Source organism: Oncorhynchus clarkii, chromosome 1, assembly GCF_045791955.1.
Source record: "Oncorhynchus clarkii lewisi isolate Uvic-CL-2024 chromosome 1, UVic_Ocla_1.0, whole genome shotgun sequence".
Lineage (NCBI taxonomy): Eukaryota > Metazoa > Chordata > Actinopteri > Salmoniformes > Salmonidae > Oncorhynchus > Oncorhynchus clarkii.
The window spans coordinates 44,326,661-44,342,294 of record NC_092147.1 but is presented as its reverse complement, the minus strand read 5'-3'; the positions used below and the strand labels follow the sequence as shown (position 1 = coordinate 44,342,294).

At 39.5% G+C, this 15,634-nt stretch overlaps 1 protein-coding gene across 1 annotated transcript in view; it reads left to right on the top strand.

The window, feature by feature from the left end:
* The first annotated feature begins 5,126 nt into the window (after positions 1-5,126).
* LOC139416316 (synaptotagmin-9-like) overlaps positions 5,127-15,634 on the top strand; it is a 48,403-nt gene continuing 37,895 nt past the window's right edge. Inside the window, exon 1 of the mRNA XM_071164819.1 lies at positions 5,127-5,650. Coding sequence (XP_071020920.1) covers positions 5,503-5,650 — 148 coding nt within the window. The 5' untranslated portion in view covers positions 5,127-5,502. The remainder of the gene's footprint in view (positions 5,651-15,634) is intronic.

The window sequence follows — 15,634 nt, the reverse complement described above, 5'->3', positions numbered from 1 at the left end:
CCAGGGTCCACTCACTCAATGTGGTCATTCTCCCTCATTTTTCAGAATAAAAGCCTGAAACAATGTCTAAAGACTGTTCACAACTAGTGGAAGCCATAGGGAACGGAATCTAGGTCCTATCCCTATAAATCGTGGATAGGCTTTCATTGGAAAAACAGCCATTTAAAAATAATGGCACCATATCAGTTCTGTTATACTCACAGACATTATTCTTAACAGTTTTGGAAAGGCCCAATGCTCTTAACCACTGGGCTAACTGCTGCCCACATTTAGCTGTTGTTAGCAAGGTAGCTAGCTAACGTGAGCTACACACATCTTCTTCTGACATGCTACATCACATTACACGTCAGCTTGATGTATTTAGCTAGCTACAGTATCGTTCCCCTTTCACCTGTGGTATCATTGTTAAATTGTCTCACTAGAATGATCAAATAATGTTTTATAACCAAAAGTAGCTACTAGCTAGCTAGTACCCGCTATCTACTTAGCTAACGTACTCACCAACACTAGGGGTTTGACGGTTGACAGGCATCAGAAGTGACTTTGTCGGATGTAATCCATTCCTGGCTATCTGGCAATATTGTTGAAATGCATTGGTACCAACTTTATGAAAGTCCATTTTCATTCCTATTTGCCCAGCGAAATGTGTGTGCGTTGCACCCATATGCAGACTTGGCAACAAATATCCACATGGCAGATGGGGGTGGACCACAACGTGTTTTCTCTGGGCAAGCGGGCATCATTGGCAAAATTGAGTATGTAAGTAATCCATAACAAACACTCCAGTAAATTTCGACAAACTCACTTTATGACCAAACTTTATGATAAAAATGATCCTATCTACAGTCAGTTTGACACTAGAATGAGTGTTTCTGACTCATATCGATGCTACATAGGCTGTTTAAAACCATAGAAGTTGGTTCTAAAGGGTAGGTGACCTTTAATTGAAGGCCTTGTCAAGGGGCTTCAAACATAGTTCAAATTACCAACATATTTTACATACTGTAACGGATTTCCTCCTCTTCGTCTGAGGAGGAGTAGCAAGGATCGGACCAATACACAGCGTGGTAAGTGTCCATGATACTTTAATAATAACTGAACACGACAAAATACAAAAATAACAAAGTGAATGAAAACGAAAAACGAAACAGTCCTGAATGGTGACACAGACAACAAAACAGGAAACAATCTCCCACCCCAACCAGGTGGGAAAAGGCCACCTAAGTATGATTCTCAATCAGAGACAACTAATGACACCTGCCTCTGATTGAGAACCATACCAGGCCAAACACAAAACATAACATAGAAAAACAAACATAGACAACCCACCCCAACTCACGCCCTGACCAACCTATAACAAAGACATAACAAAAGAACTAAGGTCAGAACGTGACACATACGGTGGATTACCAACTGGGGTCAAAAGAAGAAACTATTGAAAAAAGCAACAATCATAGAAAAATATAAACTTAGTCAGTAGCTTGATGGTTAAAAAAAATATAATAATTATTTATACTCCAAGCTAGCACATTTGGTTCTTTGGAAGTTGTTTTTGGTTTCACATTGGTTGTGGGAACGAAGCCATACGTTTCCTTAACGGTAAAACGGAATGGTTTTTAAACATTCTGAGAACAGACACTGGTCGAAAAGGGTCAATATCAGGGGATATCTTCAACTATATATTTCCTGATATCTGATATTTTATAAGATATAAAGAGTAGACATGCTCCAGATACACATGTCCTTAATCTCATATACGAGCTAGGATATTCTCTGCAATGGAAGAGTTTCTACATGCATCTAATCCGGACCTCAGAAATCTCCCTGCTACCATGTGAGTCCAGTGAGATGGTGGTGAGACACGTTCAACAACAAAACCACCTGATGCGCCTGCATCCATTTACATATTCGTAGAATATTAACCCCAGAAAGGTTGTGTCAACATGCTGACATATATAAGCCTTTAAACGAATCCACATATTTTCAGAAATGTATGATATCTTTAGTCATTACCTGAATGTATTTTTTTATATGCACAATTTTAATAGATATCCTTGATATGTAATAGTCATCCCCATATGTCTCATCTAAAACAAGCTAAATCTGACTCATGAAATGACCAGCGCCCTAAATTATTTTACGTGTTCAGGCCCCGAAAATGATTGTGCTCCTTCACATATCTGAGCACACATTTGCACCATATACTTAGGAGAAGGCTATACCAGGAATGGAAAGGCAAACATTGTCATATTTAATCCCAGTTGCTATTTCCAAAAGCACATCTTTTTATTTTTAAAGAATGCATAGCAAATCCAGAGCTCCAATCACAACACGTTTGCTCTAAAGATGCAAACGTAGGCCAAAAAATGTATTTTATTTATTTAACAGAAAATAAAATACCCCTGTCTGCCCTGTTTGTTATGGATGCCATGGGTGCAGATTGGGTCATCAGCGGTCATCCCTCACAGTCCAGACCTAAGGTGGTGGTAGTGTTGGTCTGTGGTCCACTCCAAACTGGCAATGTTTAAATCATGAATCAAAATTGTGTTGACATTTCAAGAAAATATTGTCATTTCACATAGCCATACCACAAGGTAGCTAGCTACTCTACCTACTTCATTCATGACGAGAAAGCTAACTGGAACAAACTATCTAGCTAGCCAACTTGCTAGTTCGCTAGCTGGCTAAGTTAGTTAGCTAGCTAGATTATATTACAAAATACACCTAAACATTTTAAAAAGTTAGCTGTCACCTTGAGGCTTGATAGGGGTAAATGGGCAATTTTGTTATTTGTTAGCTAATTAGGCTACCAGTTAGCTTTACTGCCCTATCAAGCCTAGCTAGCTAGCCTTGCCGGCTGCTGACCAAATTAGCTAACATTCTTGGTTCTAGTTACTAAGATAAAACAGCTCACTTATTTGTTTCTCCAGTTGTCAGTTCGAACACACACAGTTAACACACGTATTTGTGGTACCCAAATTCTAAAAGGACAGTTGGAACCCCACAGCAGAAAATATGTGATTGTTGAGTGCTTTTACCTTGCGGCTTTTACCTAGCTAGTGTCTGAACGAATTCTGAACGAATGGATTTCATATTTGCCAAATTATTGAGCATGTCCTCAAAACTCAAATAAGCATTAGAAATTTTCCTTATTTAACATATAAAAATGCATATCAAGACCTCAGTCAAGAGCATATGCATTGTATGTGCTGAGAACATATACTATGTAGGCCTATTGTCAGTATTTGTCACCATATAGAGAAAATAAGATCTCCACATAGGCCTGTCTTAGGATATCTAAGGAGTCAATACCAAGTGTGATGTCCAAAAATGATTTGTTCATTGATGAAAAATATGGATTTCATATTTGTCAAATTATTCAGCGTGTAAACTCAGAAATGCATCAGAAATTGTCCTTATCTTCAGCATATCAAAAAGCATATCAAGATTCATATATGGACCTCAGCCAAGAGAAGCATGAATCAATATAGCTTCATATCTTGAATGTGCTGAGAAAACACAGATACTGTATGTGATGTAAACAGTTAGTATTTGTCAACATGAAGAGAGAAAATACGGTGTCACATATATTATCTCAGGATATTGAATGAGTCCATATCCGGCCATAGGAAATGTCCATGTGGATTTTTGAGCAATCCCAATATCATATATGTCTAAAAGACACATGAATTCAGAATTTGTCATGATATGGTGCATATTCAAAAGTCAAAATATACTTTGGAAATGGTCTGTATTCTGTAGAATATCAAAAACATGTCATGTAAAGATATCCCCTTATATGAACCATTTTCGTCCAATGAGAAGTTAACGTTTTGCTTGTTCTGGGAATGTTTATTTTTAGGTTGCAGGGAGGTTCTGAGAACGTTTTACTCTGGTTCCTTGAAAGTGTTCCTGGGAGGTTTTATTAACGCTATGAGAACAGAAATTTTAGGTTATTTTGATGTTTTGAGTAACTTCCTTAAAACGTTCACTTAATGTTTCAGTAAAACCTTGTAAGCACTGCTATCTTATTTGGAATTAGCATATTTTTTTTACTCCAAGCACAGATAGAACACACAATGCAGTTCCTTAGGCAAACACACTTCTTTTTTATTCTGACAAGGCATCAGTGAGATTTGAACCTATTATCTCTTGTTCAACCAGGATGGAGCTAGCATGCCATATTTTTTTTACACATACAAAGCTGTTAATTTTTGTCTATTCAATCACCCCCCCCCCCCCCCTTTTTTTAAGTATACAAGCACTCATTAAGATCAGGTGTGGCCAATTATTGAGCACAACCAACACACCTGAACACACTGAACAATTTTGAGGATAGAGAGAGTTTTGTTGATGCTGAGAATGGAATGTATATGTTTTTAAATAACATTCTTGGAACGTGCTCTGAAAGTTACTAAAGATTTCCTGTCATTTTTATTGAACGTTTTTATTACGTTCTCAGAACAATTTGAGAACATGACTTAAAGTAGAACTTTGAGGAAAACTGCAGGAAATGTTATACTGAAGTACTGAAACTCCCACAGAAGAACGTTGTTTCTTTAACGTTCTCTGAACTATTTGAGAACATTCTCAATCTCAAACCAGTTGGAGAACGTTCCTAGAATATTACCACATTTCTTTTTAAATGTAACCGTGTTTAAATGTTTAGGAAACATTCTGTTAAAGTAATGAAATACCAAGAAAAGTATGTTTTTCGTCAAGCAACTATCCTACACCATTCCCGGAAAGTTGTGGGAAGGTTGTATGCAACAAAAACAAAAAAAACATAGGACAACCATGCTCTCACCAAGCTCTAAGAAACATTTGGTTCCCAGAACGGTACGTGCTAGATGGGCTGTAATTTAAAAAAACACAGAAATGCCAGGTTGATCAAAGCTCTAGTTAATTGTTAAACATGGAAAGCAGCCTTCTGTCACAATAAAAATCCACAACTCATCAATTAATAACAAACCTTGAAAGAATGATTCACCAAAATGTCTGTGTTTTTATTGCCTGTTCCATCCCTGCCTCTGCAGGGAAAGACAGTGCAGGGTACCGTGGGTAGGCAGAACGGAGGTTCCTGTGAGTGTGCATTGGAAAATAATTGCACGCAGTCAAAGCCATTCATTCAAGACCTTGAGGAGCACAACTCAGTAATTCAGCACCACAGTCTAGAGGACACCGCACAACACACAACGCAACGGAGGACAGCAAATTCCAGTGGATGGATTCAACCAGTGGTACAATTCTAAGACTTAAAATATATTCAAGATAGAATATAAAGTTTTGACATAGGCTTAACTAAAGTCATATTTCAGAGGAAAACTTGGATAAAGAGTTTAGCCACTCTTCGCTTGCGTAATGCTGGTGTAGGCAAAAGTGATATTTGGGATGACTGAATGCGCCAGGCGCCTGGAATCGGGGTCTAGATACTGTAGGCGTTAGTAGTGTTGTGGAGCTGCCGGAGAGCCCCTTCATTATTAAGAAGGATGCTGGTGGGAAATGCCTGGAGACAGAGAGGACGAGATTTTTCGAAAGGCTCTGGAACTGCTGTCGGATCTCTGTTCTAGGGGCGAAGTGCAAAACGACAACTGTGTGGATTTTATATACTATTTTCGAGATCTTGCCAGACCAAGACACTCAGACTCAGGTATGTTGTGGAATGCTGTAACTAATATAAAAATCATGAGATGTATTTAAATAGATTTTATTTTGCATTGTGAGATTTGAAACTTATGCCAACTCAATTTCAGAAGTTAATGTAGACTATATCTTGGAAAATAGACTGAAAATTGCAACGATTTCAGTGGTTTTTAAAACTGTTTTTAAGACACTTTTCCATGGATTAGGAGCTTTAGGAACTTGTTGCACATGCTTTATATCAATTAAAACTGGATAACAGTGCATTGTGTATTTCAATTTAAACGACCTACATGAGCTTGCCTGTGGAGGGGATATGAGCCCCACCCATTCTCCATAGCCTAGATAACATAATGCTTTGAAGATTGCATGACACAGTATTCCAGTGGCAGTATCATTCTAAATTATTCTAAATGTTTTGTATTCTAAATGTTAATTTGACTGTTTATTTATGATTTATATTGCTGTATATTGACTATGATAATAAATCTACCTTTAAAGAGCAACTGCCCCTAAAAACCAACTAATCCCTTTGAAAAGGGCCTATGTGGCATTAACCTGGACTCAGGGGTAGATGTAACATAGATACATAAATCCGGGACACACCAATTAGTATGATATGTTATATGTTTATATATGTATTCATTTATATTAACATTCTAATACCTTTAGCACTATTGGTTAGAGCCTGTAAGTAAGCATTTCACTGTAAGGTCGACACAGGTTGTATTCAGCGCACGTGACAAATTAACTTTGATTTGATTTTAATTTGTGGATGTCCATCATCCATTTTGTATGATATGTTATGAATTACAAGTTATGTTACACATTTAAATTGGTACAACATGCTACGAATTGCAATTCATAGAATATGTTATGTTTTTGCAAAATGTACGAAATGTTACGAATTCTAATTCCTTGCTAGGTGGCTAGGTAGCTAACGTTAGCTAGGCTAAGGGTTATGGGTTAAGGTTAGGAGTTAGCTGACATGCTAAGTAGGCTAGTTGCAAAGTAACACAAAAAAAAGCAGTTGCAAAGTTGCTAATTATCTAAAATGCTAAAGTTGTCCGTGATAAGATTCGAAACCCCCGTGCTAGACGTTTGCATTATACGCTGACCCATCCACCCAGACCAACCACCCTACTTTCGTTTTTGGTTCTGTTTTACAGTGCATTCAGAAACTATTCACACCACTTTACTTTTTCCACATTTTGCTTTGTTGCAGCCTGAATGTAAAATGTATTCAAATTAGATGTGTTTGTCACTGGCCTACACACAATATCCCATAACGTCAAAGTGGAATTACATTTTTACAAATGTATTAAAAATAAATAAAAAACTGAAATGTCCTGAGTCAATAGGCTTTCAACCCATTTGTTATGGCAAGTCTAAATAAGTAAAATATTTGTTTAACAAGTCCTACAATAAGTTGCATGGACTCTGTGTGCAATAATAGTGTTTAACATTATTTTTGAATTACTACTTAATCTCTGTACCCCACACATACAGATTCAACCACAAAGACCAAGGAGGTTTTCCAATGCCTCACAAAGAAGAACACATATTGATAGATGTGTTAAAAAAAGAAAAAAAAGCAGACATTGAATATCACTTTGAGCATGGTGAAGTTATTAATTACACTTTGGATGGTGTATCAAAACACCCAGTCACTACAAAGATACAGGCGTCCTTCCTAACTTGCCGGAGAGGAAGGTAACCAGTCAGGGATTTCATCATGAGGCCACTGGTGACTTTAAAACAGTTTATTGGCTGTGATAGGAGAAAACTGAGGATGGATCAACAACATTGTAGTTACTCTGCAATACTAACCTAATTGACAGGGTGAAAAGACGGAAGCCTGTACAGAATCAAAATATTCCAAATTATGCATCCTGTTTGCAACAAGGCACTAGAGTAATACTGCAAAACAATTGGCAAAGCAATTTTTTGTCCTGAATACAAAGTGTTATGTTTGGGGCAAATCCAATAGAACACTTTACTGAGTACCACTCTCCATATTTTCAAGCATAGTTGTGGCTGCATCATGTTATGGGTATGATTGTAATAGTTGAGGCACGAATATATAATGGATGCAGCTATGATGGTAATAGATAACTCATGTCTGACTATAACAGTATACTAACTAGCAGGAACAAACTCAAAACAACCCAGGGCCATAGCAAAACATGTCACATTTGGTTGCATAGTGTAACGGTGTCACCGCTCTTTACATATTTTTTCCTATGTCTGTCATTTCCATTACACGTCACAAATTATAATTTTTGGCGACATTGCTATTTTAGAAAATACCTGGGTCTATAGCAATCTGCCAAATGACAAACGCATTCTAATTAGATCAGATAGGTGTGTTGTAACTGTTGCGTTATAATGACATTAACATAGAGTACCAGCCAAAAGTTTGGACACACCTACTCATTCAAGGGTTTTTCCTTTTTTTACTATCTTCTACATTGTAAAAACTATGACATAACACATATGGAATCATGTAGTAAGAAAGTGTTAAACAAATCTAAATACATTTTAGATTTTAGATTCTTCAAAGTAGCCACCCTTGCCATGATGACATCTTTACACCTTTTTGGCGTTCTCTCAACCAGCTTCATGAGGAATGCTTTTCCAAATGTCTTGAAGGAGTTCCCACATATGCTGAGTACTTGTTGGCTGTTTTTCCTTCACTCTGCAGTCCAACTCATCCCAAACCATCTCAATTGTGTTGAGGTCGGGTACTTGTGGAGGCCAGATAATCTGAAGCAGCACTCCATCACTTTCCTTGGTCAAATATTCCTTACACAGCCTGGAGGTGTGTTTTGGGTCATTGTCCTGTTGAAAAACAAATGATAGTCACACTAAGAGCGAACCAGATGGGGTGGAAAATCACTGCAGAATCCTGTGGTAGCCATGCTGGTTAAGTGTGCCTTTGAATTCTAAATAAATCACCAACAGTATCACCAGCAAAGCACCCCCACACCTCCTCCTCCATGCTTCACGGTGGGAATCACACATGCGGAGATCATCCGTTCACTTACTCTGCGTCTCACAATGACACAGCGATTGGAACCAAACATATCAAATTTGGACTAGGACAGATTTCCACCAGTCTAATGTCCATTGTTTGTGTTTCTTGGCCCAAGCAAGTCCCTTATTCTTATTGGTGTCCTTTAATAGTGGTTTCTTTGCAGCAATTCAACCATGAAGGCCTGACTCATGCAGTTTCCTCTGTGACTTGATGTTGAGATGTGTCTGTGACTTGAACTCTGTGAAGCAATTATTTGGGCTGCAATTTCTGAGGCTGGTAACTCTAATGAACTCTAATTATCCTCTTCTGTAGAGGTAACTCTATGCCTTCCTTACCTGTGGCAGTCCTCATGAGAGCTAGTTTCATCATAGCACTTGATGGTTTTTGTGACTGCACTTGAAAATGTTTTAAAAGTTCTAAAAGTTCCAGATTGACTGATCTTCATGTCTTAAAGTAATGATGAACTGTCGTTTCTCCTTGCTTATTTGAGATGTTCTTGCCATAATATGGACTTGGTCTTTTACCAAATCTTCTATCTACCTTGTCACAACACAGCTGATTGGCTCAAACGCATTAAGAAGGAAAGAAATTCCACAAACAAACTTTTATCAAGGCCCACCTGTTAACTGAAATGCATTCCAGGTGATTACATCATGAAGCTGGTTGAGAGAATGCCAGGAGTGTGCAAAGCTGTCATCAAGGCAAAGGGTGGCTACTTTGAAGAATCTCAAAAATAAAATATATTTTGATTTGTTTAAAACTTTGTTGTTTACTACATGATAGTTTTGACGTCTTCACTACTTTTCTACAATGTAAAAAAATAAGAAAAATAAAGAAAAACCCTTGAATGAGTGTTTCTAAACTTTTGACTGGTACTGTATAATTGCTAAGAATGTGAGAGTAGGGTGACCAGCACCAATGTCAAACACTGTAACCACTGTCCAAATAAGGGATTTCTCTAGGACATATGCTTATTGGGCCAGTATAGTTAGGCCCTGTCCAGAAGAAACCCTAATCCCTAAATTAGTGCCAAGAACATGGTGCTTATTTAACCAGATAGTCAGTTAAGAACAAATTCTTATTTACTATGACAGTCTACACTGACCAAATCTGGCCAATTGTGGACCCCCCTATGGGACTCCCAATCACAGCCAGTTGTGATACAGCCTGGAATCAAACCAGGGTGGCTGTAGTGACACTGAGATGCAGTGCCTTAGACCACTGCGCCACTCGGGAACCCAAGTCACAACGAGATTGTTGGAGCTAAAGCACAGAGAGATTCTGGCAGCACATTTTTATTCATGGCAATAAAAATGAAACACCAGGTACAAAACCTAGGTGTTACAGTATTTAAGATTCTGAACTCAATTTCTAATCAGTCATTAGGAATGTGACCAAAATAGCTTTTTACCAACTGAGGAACATTGCCAAGGTGCGGCTGTTTCTCTCTCAGGCTGATACAGAGAGACTCATCCATGTTTTTATAACAAGCCGGCTTGACTACTGTAATGCTCTCCTGTCTGGTCTACCCAAGAAGGCCATTGGTCAACTGCAAAAGATACAGAATGCTACAGCAAGGGTACTTAGCAAGACCAGACGGAGAGCACACATTACACCAATTTTAAGATCTCTGCACTGGCTGCCTGTGAGTTTTAGAAATCATTTAAAGATGATTCTGTTGGTTTTTAAATCAATCCACGACTGTGCACACCAATACATGTCAGACATGCTTTTCAGTTATGTACCCAGTAGGTCTCTCAGGTCCTTTGGCACTGGCCGTTTAACTATCCCAAAGCCTAGGATCAAGAGGTATGGAGAGGCAGCCTTTAGTCATTATTTTTCCCAGCCTCTGGAATAGCCTGCCAGAAAAACCTGAGGTGGGCCGAAACTATGGACATATTTCAAAGAGATCTTAAAACATACAATTTTAGATTTGCTTTTCCTTAGGTGTCTTTTTAGCCATTCAGATGTTGTTATTCTTTAGTTTTTTATCCTGTTATGTTTGTTGCGTAGTAAATATTTAAGTTTTAATTTGAATTGTTTTTAGTTTTTTTGTGAAGCGTGTCTGAAATTAAATATACTGAACAAAAATATAAACGCAATATGTAACAATTTAAAATACTTTTCTGAGTTACAGTTCATAGAAGGAAATCAGTCAATTGAAATACATTCACTAGGCCCTAATCTATGGATTTCACGACTGGGCAGGGGTGCACCACACACTTGGGAGCCAGATCCACCCATTGGGGAGCCAGGCCCAGCCAATCAGAATGAGTTTTTCCCCAAAAAAGGGCTTTATTACAGACAGAAATACTCCTCAGCATACTTACTTACTAGCCCTTTCCCAACAATGCAGTTAAAAAGTACAAACATGTACAAATAGATAAAAAATAAAATGTTACACAAAAAAATAGCACTAAATACAAGGAGTACCGGTACCGAGTCAGTGTACTGGGGTACAAGGTAGTTAGGGTGATTGATTGAGGTAATATGTACATAAAGTTTTGGTTAGGTGATTGATTTAAGTACTATGTACATGTAGGTAAAATCAAATAAAATGTTATTTGTCACATGCGCCAAATACAACAGGTAGACCTTACCGTGAAATGCTTACTTACAAGCCCTTAACCAACAATGCAGTTTTAAGAAAATAGAGTTAAGAAAATATTTACTAAATAAACTAAAAACATATATTTTTAAAAAAAGGTAACACTATAAAATCACAATAATGACGCTATATAAAGTGGGCACCGGTACCGAGTCGATGTGCTGGTTAGGCAAGGTAATCTGTACATGTACAGTAGGTAGGGGTGAAGTTACGATGCACAGATAATAAACAGTGAAAGGAGCAATGTAAAAGCAATTGGGGGAGGCAGGTGTCAATGCAAATAATACGGGTGGCCATTTTATTAATTATTCAGCAGTCTAATGGCTTTGGGGTAGAAGCTGTTAAGGAGCCTTTTGGACCTATACTTGGCGCTCTGGTACCACTTACCGTGCGTTAGCAGAGAGAACAGTCTATGAATTGGGTGACTGGAGTCTTGGCTTGGCCCCATTGATGTACTGGGCCGCACGCACTACCCTCTGTAGTGCCTTACGGTCGGAAGCCGAGCAGTTGCCGTACCAAGAGGTGATTCAACCGGTCAGGATGCTCTCGATGGTTTAGCTGTAGAACTTTTTGAGGATCTGAGGGCCCACTCCAAATCTGTTCAGTCTCCTGAGGGGGAAATGGCATTGTCGTACCCTCTTCATGACTGTCTTGGTGTGTTTGGACCATGATAGTTTATTGGTGAACTTGAAACTCTCGACCCGCTCCACTACAGCCCTGTCGATGTGAATGGGGGCATGCTCTACCCTCCTTCTCCTGTAGTCCACAATCAGCTCTTTTGTCTTGCTTACGTTGAGGGAGAGGTTGTTGTCCTGAAACCACACTGCCAGGTCTCTGACCTCACCCTTATAGGCTGTCTCATCGTTGTCGGTGATCAGGCCTACCACCGTTGTGTCGTCAGCAAACTGGTGGGGCCCGTCAGGAAGTCCAGGATCCAGTTGCAGAAGGGAGGTGTTTAGTCCCAGGGTCCTTAGCTTAGTGATGAGCTTTTTGGGCACTATAGTGTTTCACGATGAGCTGTTGTCAATGAACAGTATTCTCACATAGGTGTTCCTTTTGTCCAGGTAGGAAAGGGCAGTGTTGAGTGCAATTGAGATTGCGGCATCTGTGGATCTGTTAGGGCGGTATGCAAATTGGAGTGGGTCTAGGGTTTCCGGGAAGATGGTGTTGGTTTTAGCCATGACCAGCTTTTCAAAGCATTTCATGGCTACAGTGCAACGGGGCAGTAGTCATTTAGGCAGGTTACCTTTGCGTTCTTGGGCACAGGGACTATGGTGGTCTGCTTGAAACGAAGGTATTACACACTCGGTCAGGGAGAGGTTGAAAATGTCAATGAATACTCTTGCCAGTTGGTCTACACATTCTCTGAGTACAGGTTCTGGTAATTCGTCTGGCCTGTCGGCCTTGTGAATGTTAATCTGTTTAAAGGTCTTGCTCACATTGGCTATGAAGAGCGTGGTCACACAGTTGTCCGGAACAGCTGGAGCTCTCATGCATGCTTCAGTGTTGCTTGCCTCAAAGCGCACATCTGATAGGCTAGTGTCACTGGGCATCTCGCAGCTGTGTTTCCCTTTGTAGTCCTACGAGCGCCAGAGCCGGTGTATTAGGATTAAATCTTAGACCTGCATTGACCCTTTGCCTGTTTGATGGTTTGTCTGCGGGCATAGCGGGATTAGTGTCCCGCTCCTTGAAAGCGGCAGCTCTGGCCTTTTGCTCCGTGTGGATGTTGCCTGTAATCCATGGTTTCTGGTTGGGATATGTATGTACGGTCGCTGTGGGGATGACATCGTCGAAGCACTTATTGATGAAGCCGGTGACTGATATGGTATACTCCTCAATGCCATTTGGGGGGAGGGGGGGGGGGGTGAACAGCAGAAAGTCTGGGTAGCCATTTAATTAACTGTTCAGCAGTCATGCCTTTGGGGTCAAAGCTGTTCAGGAGCCTTTAGGTCCCAGATTTGGCATTCCGGTACTGCTTGCCATGCGGTACCAGAGAGCACAGACTGTGACTTGGGTGGCAGTCAGGAAGAAGAGTATCCAATTGCAGAGGGAGGTGTTTAATGACAGGGTCCTTAGAATAGGGAAGAGTTTGTACGGCACTATGGTGTTGAATGCTGAGCTCAACCGATACCTGACACGGACAATGGTGTTGTAGTGGGAAGATTGGAGTACTGTGATCCAAGAGGTTGTGAGCTCAAATCCAGTGGTGTGTATTCATGGATACCAAAGAAGGTCAGGTTTCCCAAAAAATGTACCAAACAAAAAACCATATAAAATAATGTATTTTATCTGTGCATCATCATTTTCCTTCAATTTGGGAGAGGCTGAATGTACACTACCGGTCAAAAGTTTAAGAACACCTACTCATTCAAGGGTTTTTCTTTATTTTTTACTATTTTCTACATTGTAGAATAATAGTGAAGACATCAACACTATGAAATAACAGATATTGAATCATGGAATCAAAATATATTTTATATTTGAAATTATTCAAAGTTGCCAACCTTTGCCTTGACAGCTTTGCACACTCTTGGCATTCTCTCAACCAGCTTCATAAGGTAGTCACATGGAATGCATTTCAGTTAACAGGTGTGCCATCTTAAAAGTTCATTTGTGGAATTTCTTTCCTTCTTAATGCATTTGAAGCAAGCAGTTGTGTTGTGACAAGGTAGGTGGGGCATACAGAAGATACCCCTATTTGGTAAAAGACCAAGTCCATATTATGGCCAGAACATCTCAAATAAGAAAAGCGAAATGACAGTCCATCATTACTTTAAAACCTCTCAGGCTAGCGGGACGCCTAGTGGACAGCTTGTGGAAGCTTTGGGAATTGCAATCTGGGAGCTGGAATTGCATATGCCCCTATGCTTTCCATTGTAAGAGCATGGGCTCTCTAAAAAAAAGATCCTGTTGGTTTTTCTTTGGATTTTCTCTGACCGTATCTATTGTGTTATAGTCTCACACATTATTCTAACATTTCTACAAACTTCAAAGTGTTTTCTATCCAATGGTACCAAATCTATATACATATCCTGGCTTCTGGGCCTGAGTAACAGGCAGTTTACTTTTGGTACGTCAGTCAGGCGGAAATTCTGAAAAAAGGACCCTAGCCTGAAGAAGTTTAAGATATGAAGTTCAGTCAACACGAAACATTTCAATAACTTTTAAAGTTTCTACAAGTGTAGTCGCAAAAACCGTCAAGCGCTCTGATGGAACCGGCTCTCATGAGGACCGCTACAGGAATGGAAAATCTAGAGTTACCTCTGCTGCAGAAGATAAGTTCATTAAAGGTACATACAAGTGTCTTAGTACATACAACGTATAACTACAAGTGGGGTGGCAGGTAGCCTAGTAGTTAGATCATTGGACTTGGAACTGGAATTTTGCAGGATCAAATCCCTGAGCTGACAGGGTAAAAAACTGTCATTCTGCCTCTGAACAAGGCTGTTAACCAACTAGGCAGTCATTGAAAATAAGAATGTGTTCTTAACTGACTTGCCTAGTTAAATAAATTAAAAACTTCAGAAATTGCAGCCTAAATAAATTCTTTACATAGTTCAAGTAACAGACACATCTCAACATCAACTTTTAAGAGCAGACTGTATGAATCAAGCCTTAATTTATTAAGAACAAATTCTTATTTACAATGACGGCCTAACAAAAGGCAAAAGGCCTCCTGGGGCTGGGATTGAAAAACAAATATATACATGTACTGTATATACAGTGGGGAGAACAAGTATTTGATACACTGCCAATTTTGCAGGTTTTCCTACTTACAAAGCATGTAGAGGTCTGTAATTTTTATCATAGGTACACTTCACCTGTGAGAGATGGAATCTAAAACAAAAATGCATAAAATCACATTGTATGATTTTAAAGCAATTAATTAGCATTTAATTGCATGACATAAGTATTTGATACATCAGAAAAGCATAACTTAATATTTGGTACAGAAACCTTTGTTTGCAATTACAGAGATCATACGTTTCCTGTAGTTCTTGACCAGGTTTGCACACATTGCAGCAGGGATTTTGGCCCACTCCTCCATACAGACATTCTCCAGATCCTTCAGGTTTCGGGGCTGTCGCTGGGCAATACGGACTTTCAGCTCCCTCCAAAGATTTTCTATTGGGTTCAGGTCTGGAGACTGGCTAGGCCACTCCAGGACCGTGAGATGCTTCTTACGGAGCCACTCCTTATTTGCCCTGGCTGTGTATTTCAGGTCGTTGTCATGCTGGAAGACCCAGCCACCACCCATCTTCAATGCCCTTACTGAGGGAAGGAGTTTGTTGGCCAAGATCTCACGATACTTGGCCCCATCCATCCTCCCATCAATACGGTGCAGTCAT